Here is a 10,979-nt window from a genome sequence, read left to right as displayed (position 1 = left end):
CACTACAACACAAAACCAGTCATGGTCTGGTTCTCTAGTTCTCCACGTATGGTCCTAATTTTGGTCCAAAGCCCATACTGCTGCTCGTGAGTCAGTGGCTGGCCTGACACAGTGTGGCGGCTCTGAAGGACCTGCTAAGGCACAGGAGATGAATGAGCTGCTTGAACAGCAGCTCCTGGGAGCTGTTAGCGTCTCCCGTGCCTCAGCTCACATAGATATTGGTTAGCTTGTGCTGCGACGGGATGACGACGGCTTTCAGAGCTCTCCTGTTTTAACAGGTTGGTGCAGCTGGAGGACTAAAATTCCACCGGAAAGAATCCATTTAAAGCATGGTGATTTGCAGTGGCTGTCTCTGAGACAGCACTTCTTTGTCAGTTTTCTTTCTTCCCTCCATCCTATGGAAGAGAACTTTATCCCCTGCAACGCTCCTTGACCCCACATTTTGGGGAGGAGGAGGCAGGTGCAAGAAGAAGGGACCCTTGTAGGCAGGGCCTGCCAGAGAGCCACGGGGAGACATCACGCCCTCTGGTCTCCCTCAGCCTCCGTTCCCCACAGTCAAGGTGAAGATGCAGGTACGGCCGCAGCGAAATACCCAGTGAGGACGGGTTGTCCTGCTTTGAGCGACACAGGACTAATTTATAATGCTTGGGAAAACTGCACTTTCAGAAGACTCTAGAGTCTGAATTTGCAAAAATATCTACTTTGCAGCCAGCTATGGGATGCGGGTTTCAAGGCCTCAGTGTTTTCGAGCCTCGCCAGGTGCGGGGATGAGGAGGAGCGAGACCCGGGCACTCGACCCAGGCTGCCAACAGGATTATTTCATACCATGAACGCCACGTGCAATATAAATTAGAAAGTTTGCTGCGTTGTCTCTCTCTCCCTTGATGGCTGTGATCCAGAGAACCCCTTGCCCCGGTGCCGGAGCCCTGAGCCCTTCCCTTCCTCCCGAAGCCGCAGCGCTCGCAGTGTCCCACATTTGCTGGGAGTCCCCTGCGGGGAGTGCACGGCTTCTGCTGATGGAACGGGCTGAGCATAGTCCTTGTGTATTTTATATTGGTATTGGGATCAATAGCAGTTCTTTGGTATTATCAGTGTTAATTATGTAGTCTTATTCTATTAAATCTGTTTATACGTCAACCCTCGGGTTCCCTTGTTTTCCCCGATTCCCCTTCCTGGGTGGGGAGGAGTCATGGGGTGATAGAAGAATTGTCTAAACGACAATAAATTGTTACAGGTTTCTCAATCCATAACACAGGTGTGATCACAGCAGCGGAATACCCAATGATCACAGCACCCAGATACACCTGCCAAAGCCCTGAATGGAATTTGCCCAGGTTTGGCACGTGAATCCAGACGTGCCCTCCAGTGTCAGTGCCCATGGGGTGCACACAAAGCAGCTGTGGGAAAAAGGGAGAAAACCAGCCAACCTGTCCATTTTCCCTCTTGAGCAGCACCCGAGTTCAGGACTGGCTTCTCCATCGGAGAGATGTGACGAGGACAAGGTGATGGGAGAGGGAAGTGTAAGAGAAACAGTCAGACACTTGGCAGCAGCATCCTGAGGCTCCAGTCTTACAATAAACAGCTGGTGCATATTAAATTCATAATATGCATATTTTATACTGTTTTCACGAGACACTCACATATGGCCATACCCACTGCTGGCAAGACTGGAGAAAGAACATGAATTTCACACCGAGGGCTCCTCTGACAACAGATTATAAGAAATAATCACTAGCCAAATATTAGCCCTCAACAAGACAGACAAATTACATGTGATACTTTTTATTGGACGAACAATAAAAGACCCGTAAAAGGTTACCAGAGCTCTGCTTCATATCTCACAAATTATGATTAATTACAGACTTCAAGCCTTTGTACCGAGAGATTAGAGCCTTGCGCCCTTAGGAGGAAAAAAGATGAATTGTAATTTCTTTTTATGACGCTCCTCCCACCTTCCACTGTGGAAGTGGTTACGGAAAGACTGCAATACTTGCCTTTCTCCATTTCTCTCTTTGTCTTCAGTGCCCAGGAAAAAGCACCAAAGGTTTGAACTACAGAGTTGTGATTTCCAGTTCTGCAGCACCAGTTGATTTGGCAGATTGGGCCATAAAACTAATGCATTTGAGATGTTTATCCCAGGTTTCCAGGGGTCAGGAACACACGTCCCTCTGTGCGCGAGAAAGGCTATTGATTCAGGCTGAACCTGCCGCTGCGCGTGCGCTCATGTATGTCAGGAATAGGACTGTTAGGTCACGGGCATAGAAATAATAGGACACGACAGAGACAGGTCAGGGAAATAGCCTGGGACCACTGAGCCAGAAGGATGAAGAAGATAATTGGATCTTATCTGCATCTCCTTTGAGCAACATCCACCAGCCTGCCTGGACTCTTAAGAGATGAAGTTCATCTCTGGTCACTGTGTCACTGTTTTACAGCCACTTCTTGCCTTCAAGGATTACCAACAGACCATAAGAGAAGGAGTAAGACAGGACAGGGCTAAGGCCGTTCTAGTTACAGCCAAGGCTGGTCAAGTAGGTCCCTTGGAATAGGGGGAGCCATCAATCCCCCAAGGTGGGAGAAGAGGCTAGAAGAAGAAGAAACAACGTGAAAAATAGGCAACTGATCATGGGAGGCAAACAGTGAACAAAGCACAGGGGTATGAGAATCAAGGATTTGAAAATGGCTTGAGGGGGCACTGGAGGAGAACTCGGAGCATGGCACCCACTGAGGAGGCACCTTGAAGAACCTTTATCCCTCCTCAAGTATAGGAGCAGAAAAACAAAACAAGGATGTGAGATCCTAATGTGAATCCTCCCTCACTTTCCATGTGGCCTGAGCAAATCTCTCTCTGTTGACACTTGCCAAGAGCTTTGAGATTGCCAAGAGCTCTCAGAGAGGGCCATCATATAATGGGGGTCCTTGGAAGCCTGAAAGACACACCAGACAGCGCTGGTGTATCAGTATCCCACTGAACATGGGACTTCATATCCTGTATGGTCACATCCTCTGCGTACTTCTAGAAAGCATATGAGGCGCAAGCACACAATATTTCTTTGGAGAAAGGGGCACTGCGCGTGTGGAGATACCCGCGTGGCTTCTCTGTCACTGGATGTGCTCAGCACACGTACGATGGAGAGCTGCTCTGCACGGATGCTGTACTGGTCCTGAACTGGGGAGGTCCCCAATACCTTGGGCGCAGGCAGCTCTGCTCACCGCATCAGGAGGACGTACTGTTGCCGGTAATGAGCCAGACCAAGCACAGACGGAATCAGGCAACCGCCTCTCCTTTCCCTTCCTAGACACAACCTTGACCCAGCGAATGCATTCCTGGTGCCATTTGTCCCCTTCCCGACCCCTCTCTCCTCGGCGCTGCTTTGTTGCTTACTCGTTTGGGGATTTTTTCCAACGCGATGTTGCTTTTGGGAGTGGGTTTGTCTCATTGTCTGACTACAGGAGGACCGACTCACTCGTTTGCTTTTGTTTGCTGCTGCTCGACTCGCCGGTGCTCAGGATGGGTCGGTCCCAGGCTCCGTTCTTTGCACGCGTGAAAACAGGCCAGCAAGCGCAGGGACTGCCTGTGCTTGTTCATGCTCCGTACGGCCCTGAGCTGAACAGGCTGGTTTTCATCCATTTCTAGGGCATCGTGCGGTGATATTCTCCCCAGCAAAGGCAGCGATATAAACACCAGCTGAGGCCTCAGAGCTCAGAGGATGCATGGACAGCGCTTTCGTCATGAAGAATTTATTTTTCCCTGGTGGAAAGGGGAAAGAAATTCCTTACACTAAGAGGCAGAGATGTTGAAATAAGTGCCATCACCTACGAGAGAGCAGCTTTTACGGGCTGTGAGGGAAGTACAGAAGCGCAAATCTTTCCGGAAAGGCAGTTATTTAAGGCTCTGATCCTGAAGAGCACCCAATTGCAGGGAAGCCCTTAAGAACAGGCTCGGCTTTCCTTCTTATCCTCAAACTTCAGCACAGGCTTACGCACTATCTCCACCGAGCACAGGATGTTTTAGCAAGCACTATCTAATTGGGTTGTTTCCAGCGAGTCTTAGCATGCAGCTCTCCTACTCCAGAGGTGCCAGCACTGACAGTTTCAGATGAACGCTCATACCCAAGGTTCTTAAAATTTGGGACAGTGAATCGTTATCCTCTTATGAGAACGGGAGTGGAAAATAACAGAATATAGATGTAGTGGGGAGAGGACCTTTATGATCAGATCTTATAACCTGCAGTTATCTCAAAGAAGATACAAATTACTTAAATAATTGGATTTTTTTATATTGTAAGGTTCTGGTAGGAGAAGCCATCCTTTAATTCTGTCTACAACACTCAATGCAATGTTATTGCTGCCCATGGGAGAGGCTCAGAGGTACTATTACATTTTAGCAATAAATAGCTATAATACTTTTCCCAATTACCTGTTTCTGAGAAATCATTGGTGCTTCAGACCTTGCTCTCTAAACACCTCGAAGCTGAAGATCATGAGTGTGAGACACATCCCAACTCTTTCAGGAGAGCTTTGATTTCAGCAGGCTCAGGGCAAGGTACAGCATATCTTGTGCTGTTCCCCTCTGTGCCGGACGATTCAGTCTAAAAAGAACCCTTTTGAATTCTCTACACAGAGCTGACGAACACCACAGCCTGGCTAATGCTTAAATTTACTCACAAGTCAAAATATCTCCTGGTGATATTGTATGAAAAAACTACAGCAGGCCCGTAAGTTACTGACTTACCTGCGTAAGTCTTTCTAAAGCAGACAGAAAACACTGAATGAACTCATGAAATCTCCCAAGGACTGCCCACAATAATGGAAGAGAAAGAGGTCACTCACTGTCTGCTGTATTATATGAATCAAGCTTGTATTAAATGAGAAAAAAAAAAAAAGAGACTCCAGAGGTTTCCCCCGCTTCTTCAACTCAAAACTCAGCAGTTGCTTCGTTACAGATTAACTCAGGGCAAAACTGAAGGCAGTGATGGTGTCTTCGGTGGGTCACGTTACCGTCATCGATGCTCACAGGACTGCAGCACGAGGCAAACACCGGCTGCTGGGAAAAATCCAGGAGCAGATGTGGCTTTTTCACCTTAAATATTTGAATTATATAGTATACAATATAAAAAATGTTGTAAGTATTAGAATATATTTTATATATATAAAATAAATACATTTGTCTATGTAAAATGTACATTTATAGTTTATGTCAAATATACAAATCGTGGCATACATTATGTAGTGTCACAACTTAAAGCCCAGCAGATTGAAACAGTGGTTTTATGGATATACCGGGAGGACTTCTGCAGTTCAGAACAGATATTAAAGGGAACCAGGCCACAGAACTCGGGTGACTTTGGGCTGGCTTTAGGGATTGCTCCCGTGCAACCGTGCCTGGAAAGCGGCTCCGCAGAGTTCCCTGGCCGTCCCGGCCTGCGAGGAGCTCCCCCACCCCAGGGCTTTGCTCTGACTGACCCCGGCTGATGGCAGAGGGGCTGCCACCGGCCAGGCCGCCCGCCTTCCCTCTCAGAGCCCGCTCCTGCAGGCCTGGGTGAGGCGTGCCCGGTGGGGGCTGACTGACAAAGCCGGTCCGCCAGCCGCCGGGCTGCGGCCAAGGGCCCGCCCTGGGCCTGCAGCCACGAGGCCGACGGCGGCAGCGGCGGCGGCGGCGGCGCCCCCTCGGCCGCCATGAGGCGAGTCCCCCCGCCCACGGCCGGCGCCACTGCGCATGCGCCGCGCAGCCCGCCAGCGCCCCGCGCCTGCGCGCAGGCACCCTGCCCGCCTCGCCCTCGCCCGCTCGCCCGTGCGTGCTGACGTTCGTGCCGTTACGTCCGCCACCGGCCCCGCCCCCCGCTATAAAAGCGGCGGCGGGCGGCGGGCGCCATTGTGCTGCGGAGCAGGCCGCGGCGGTGGCAGAGTCCGGGCCTGGCAGCGCCGCTCCCTTCTCGCCGCCTCTCTCTTTTTTTCCTCTCTCTCCCTCCTTCTCTCTCTCCCCCTTTCTCTTTCTTCTCCTCTCCCTCCCCCTTTCCCCCCTCCCGCCGCGGACATGCCGCGCGTCTACATCGGCCGCCTGAGCTACCACGTCCGGGAGAAGGACATCCAGCGCTTCTTCAGCGGCTATGGCCGCCTGCTCGAGGTCGACCTCAAAAACGGGTGAGCGCCGGCACGGGGCCCGCGGGCTGCCCCGCCGCCCCCTTTCCCCCACCGCCCCCGGGCCGCGCCCGCCGCCCCCTCCCTCCCCCCTTCTTTCCCTCCTTCCCTCCCTCCCTCCCTCCCCCATGTTGTCTGCCGCTGCCGCGTGGCGCCCGGCTCAAGATGGCGGCGGCGCGGGGGGAGCGGGGGCGCTGCGGCGGGGACGGCGCCCATTGTCCCGCCGCGGCTGACGGGGCCTCTCTTCTTGTCCCGTGTGTCCGTTTCAACCCCCCCCACCCCGCCCCAGTTACGGCTTCGTGGAGTTCGAGGACTCCCGAGACGCCGACGATGCCGTTTACGAGCTGAACGGCAAGGATCTGTGCGGGGAGCGGGTGATCGTGGAGCACGCCCGCGGGCCCCGCCGCGACAGGGACGGGTACAGCTACAGTAGTCGCAGTGAGTACGGGCCCGTCTTCCTGCGGGGTTACCGGGGTGCTGCGGGCGAGGGGCAGGAGGCGAGGCCGTGCCGGGGTGATGGAGGGGACGGGACCGAGTCCCCTGGGGCTGGGGGGGGGGCGCGGGGGGGTGTCGCTGTCCCTGGGGGTGGGGGATGCCCGGTGCATCGCCGGGAGCAGGCTGTCTGCCGGCTTCGGTGCCGCGGGCCTTTTTTCCTGGCACCGGCGTTGCGCTCGGGTATCCCCTAAGAAACTTAGGAGGGCAAAAAATGTGAAGCGATTCCGGCTGCAAATCTGTGGCCTTCTAGAAGGGGTTTCTGGTTAATTAGAAACGATATGCTCTACTAATTTAAGGGCTCCAGTGTTCTTGGGAGCATTTCGATGAAACAGTGATGTTGCATCACTAATGTTAATGAATAAATACCGTTGCATAATTGGGGTAGAAGCGCTCAGCTGTAAACTTTCATGCGAATGGTTTCAGTTGAATATATAGAAGGGGTGGGGGGAGGTTTTCGAGATGGAATCGGTTGTACTGAGTGGGGGATACTGTAAATATTTCTATGTTCAGCTAACTCGTATAGCCTCTTAAGCTGAACTATATAGAGCTTAACGGGCCTAGTACTGTAACTAAAAGTACTAAGGTTCATCTTTTGAGTAATCTGTGGAAGCTTGGTGTTTGGGGGGGGTGGGTATCTGTCTTGAAAAGAATCAAATGTATGTTGTTTAAAATTGTTGCATGTTCAATTCAAACTTTTTAACAAGTCCTTGATGTTTCAATTTAAAAGTGACCAGTGGGGCTGAGGCTGTGTCCACTGAGGCTAAGATGACTGCCTTTCCTGATTGGCCATGGCTTTTCCATACATTGTGTGACCCTTGCCCTATGACCCTTTGGCTGACCTTACCGGAAGCCATGACGACAGCAGCCTTTTGCCATTAGACGCAGGGTGATGGTGAGGATTCCAAGGGTTAGACAAAACTGGTTAAACTGAACTAGGTGACTGTTACCTTGCGTGTTTTGTGGCCAAACCACCACCAAAAACCTCATACTGTGATGTAAGTACTTAGTGTAACTAGTAAACGTTTTTGTAAAATGTAGAAATGCATGTAATCAGTTAAGTTTTATATTTTACAATGTTCTGTAAAATAAAACTTAGCAAGGTGAATCTAATAAGGAGCAGTCACTCTCTAACAGATCTTAGGAGCACAGACTTGTAGGATTTTAGTCTGTTTGATTTGCCATTAATATAGATTATGGCAAAATTGCAAAGTTTATTGGAGGCTTAGAGAAATAAAGTCCTACTCCAGTAAATATAACTGTTTAACTAACTTTTTCAGAACATTTAGTTTCCTTCATGCTAGGAGACCATCTAACTTTATTTCTTTGTACAATCAAGGTGGGGGTGGTGGCGGATATAGCAGTCGGAGACAATCTGGAAGAGATAAATACGGACCGCCTGTTCGTACAGAGTACAGACTGATTGTTGAAAACCTTTCCAGTCGCTGTAGTTGGCAGGATTTGAAAGTATGTATTAATGTTCTATCACAGAGCCTGTTGTGACTAGCGGGAAGCAATAACTTCCTTTAATATCAATGTTCACTTTGATTTAGGTGGAAGTAATTGAGAAGTATTTGTGCGTGAATGCTTAGATGCAATTAATGCTTCTTGCATTTGCTCAGACTTGTCTTAAGTGAATGTTCTTGCAGAGCATAAGCACGTGGAATGCTTACGTTATTCTTCATCTACTCCCTCAAGGATTTCATGAGGCAAGCTGGTGAGGTAACTTACGCAGATGCTCACAAAGAACGTACAAACGAAGGAGTAATTGAGTTCCGATCTTACTCGGACATGAAGCGTGCCCTGGACAAACTGGATGGCACAGAGATAAATGGCAGGAAGATCAGGCTGGTTGAAGACAAGCCGCGGTCGAGCCATAGGCGATCGTACTCTGGCAGCAGGTCAAGGTAACGTTTGGGACACGTTGGTCTCTGTGTGAAGGCTACTTACACTAAGAATGGGGATACCTGCAGTGGTTATCTTCAGTTGATACTTAGGAATAGGAGGATGCCTGGGAATGAATGTAAACGGAATTCTTTTATGTCATACAGCAAAGCCAGGTTTGAGAGTTTTTCATGTGTGAGATGTCAGAGGTAATTCAATGCTATATGGAACCTGGGTGGATTAAGAATACGTCTTCATGTGGCCATACTTGTTTTTGAGGAGTTCTTTAGCAGCTTTTCTCTGTTACATAGCATAGGAGAGCACACCAGACAAAGAATAAGCGACAAATTACATTTTTACTGCTTCTAGGTCACGGTCTAGAAGACGGTCTAGAAGCAGAAGTCGTAGGAGTAGGAGCAGCCGCAGCAGGTCCCGTAGCGTCTCCAAAAGCCGTTCCCGGTAAGTGATACGTTGTTTTCTGTTAGTACAGGAATTGCTACTTATTAATTGATAGATCTTTACAACTGCTATAAGTACAGTTCAGTTCATGCAGAATAAACCCTGTCTCTTTTTGAAAGATCCAAATCCAGGTCACGAAGCAAAGACCGCTCACGTTCCAGATCTAAAAGCAGGAAGTCTAGATCAAAGAGCAAATCGAAACCGAAGTCTGACAGGGGTTCCCGCTCGCACAGCAGATCCAAGGAGAAGTCTGAGAAGTCTCGGTCCAGATCCAGGTCCAGGTCTCGATCTCCCAAAGAAAATGGTAAAGGAGATGCTAAGTCTAAGTCCAGGTCAAGGAGCAGGTCCCGTTCCAATTCTCCGCAGCAGCAGCCATCTGCCAAGGCTCGCTCAGAGTCACCACCCAAAAGAGCTGCATCGAGGTCCCGCTCCAGATCTCGCTCAAAATCTCACTCACGATCAAGATCTAGTTCAAGAGATTAAGACTAGAACTCTCCTCTTACATTGCACACTATTACGGAACATTTTCCTACTTGTCAGGCCATTAGTGTTACGTTAGTACTTCAGAAGTTGGTTTTCTCTCTTGCAGGAGTGAATGGCCTAACTGAGGCATAAGGGTTTAATTTGTATCCCAAATTTGAAAACATGAGATCGGATGGTGGTACAAAGCAGGAAAAGTCCCCCTTTTGTAGAAATTCAGCTAAAAGTTTGATTTTATAGCATTTCCGCAGGAGTAACTTAACTACTCTTAAGTGCAAAGTGGTTTTTATATTAAAAATAAACTGAATATAAACAGGCTTAAATCTGGGCTTTTTTGAAAGTATCATTTTTTCCTATTTTTTTTCATGGATTTAGAACTATGGGTATCATTAGCTTAATAGGTTACAGCTTGCTACCAAAGGCAGGATTGCCTTGCTGGGCAGGTCACATAATTCTCTGGTTCATCTTAATTTGTGGAAGCAGGCTGCAAACTATATAAACCGGTAACAATACTAGAAAGATTTTAGACCAGCAATAAACTTCAAGTTGGAGCATTTGTGTTGTACCTTAACTTGCCAAAAGAACATTCCCCCCCCTGCCCCCCCATACTGTGACTGTATTAAAGGTAATAAGGGTACTCGGGAACCTGTATCATACAGTATTGCTGAAAAATCCTACGTTTCAAACTTGAAAGAATGAAAGCTTTCCGACCTTTTTTTTTTTTTTTTTTTTGCTTGAATATCAAGTGTCACTCAGTTGTCGGACACTAACGTGTCTCTTGGATGTGGTCCAAGTCACTAGTATGTTGTATGGTTTGTCAGCCTCTAAATACCTATTGGATATGAAAAGTAGGTAAAAAAAAAAACAACAACTTGTCTTCCCTCCCTTTTGACTCGTTTATGTTAACGTTTTGCTTCAGACTAGGAGAACTATAATCCTATTGTGTGTAAGTCTGACCTTTATTGGAAATGTAATCTCTTGGAGCTAGAGTTCTAGTCTTAACAAAGGCTTTGCTAAACCACAGTTGCCAATTCACTTAAAATTGTGGAATAGGACTCATCCCAAAAATTCCCCTTTATAGCTAAATTGATTTTTGTAACATGCAATAGCAAACATTAGAACTGCCTTGTACTCTTTATACAACGTGTAGTTTGACTTGTATAAAATTAAATTGGTGACTCAAACTCTTGTGTTTATTGCAGTGTAATGGGATTGGTTTTCTGCCTCTCATGCTGGGGAAATCACAATTTATCCTACTTAACCTCTTTTGCTGAAGTAACTTCTTTGGTTTAGTAAGAGACGTGGGGAGCCCTGGAGCCCAGCTAGCCAGCCGAGCACCGAGTGTCCCGGCACCTTGTCCTTTCTTCCAGCGTGGCTTGGATGTGCAGCAGCGCCTCTGGTCAGAATTTAACCCAGCTGTTCAGCTGAATTGCATCAGGCACAAGGAGCACATCAAGTGCATGATCAAATGCAACCTAATGCCAACTTCTCATTCCTGGAATTGTTTTATGATCTAAAGAGTT

General features: G+C 48.5%; 1 protein-coding gene across 1 annotated transcript; it reads left to right on the top strand.

Annotated features, from left to right (window-relative positions):
• The first annotated feature begins 5,847 nt into the window (after positions 1-5,847).
• On the top strand, positions 5,848-10,640 carry SRSF6 (serine and arginine rich splicing factor 6). Its single transcript, XM_063349951.1, has 6 exons — positions 5,848-6,144; positions 6,431-6,579; positions 7,973-8,100; positions 8,332-8,540; positions 8,887-8,976; positions 9,096-10,640. The coding sequence occupies exons 1-6, from the start codon at positions 6,038-6,040 to the stop codon at positions 9,457-9,459; spliced, it is 1,047 nt and encodes a 348-aa protein (XP_063206021.1). The 5' UTR covers positions 5,848-6,037; the 3' UTR covers positions 9,460-10,640.
• The last annotated feature ends 339 nt before the right edge of the window (positions 10,641-10,979 follow it).

Source organism: Chroicocephalus ridibundus, chromosome 12 (genome assembly GCF_963924245.1).
Source record: "Chroicocephalus ridibundus chromosome 12, bChrRid1.1, whole genome shotgun sequence".
Taxonomy (NCBI): domain Eukaryota; kingdom Metazoa; phylum Chordata; class Aves; order Charadriiformes; family Laridae; genus Chroicocephalus; species Chroicocephalus ridibundus.
Note: the sequence above shows the minus strand (reverse complement) of the source record. Positions and strands in the feature narration are given on the sequence as shown.

Bases quoted from the DNA above. Each gene is read 5' to 3' on its own strand.
- SRSF6 (XM_063349951.1), top strand. From the start codon at position 6,038: ATGCCGCGCGTCTACATCGGCCGCCTGAGCTACCACGTCCGGGAGAAG. The intron at 6,145-6,430 runs GTGAGCGCCGGC...ACCCCGCCCCAG, and splicing joins GAGGTCGACCTCAAAAACGG to TTACGGCTTCGTGGAGTTCG. The intron at 8,977-9,095 runs GTAAGTGATACG...TCTTTTTGAAAG, and splicing joins GTCTCCAAAAGCCGTTCCCG to ATCCAAATCCAGGTCACGAA.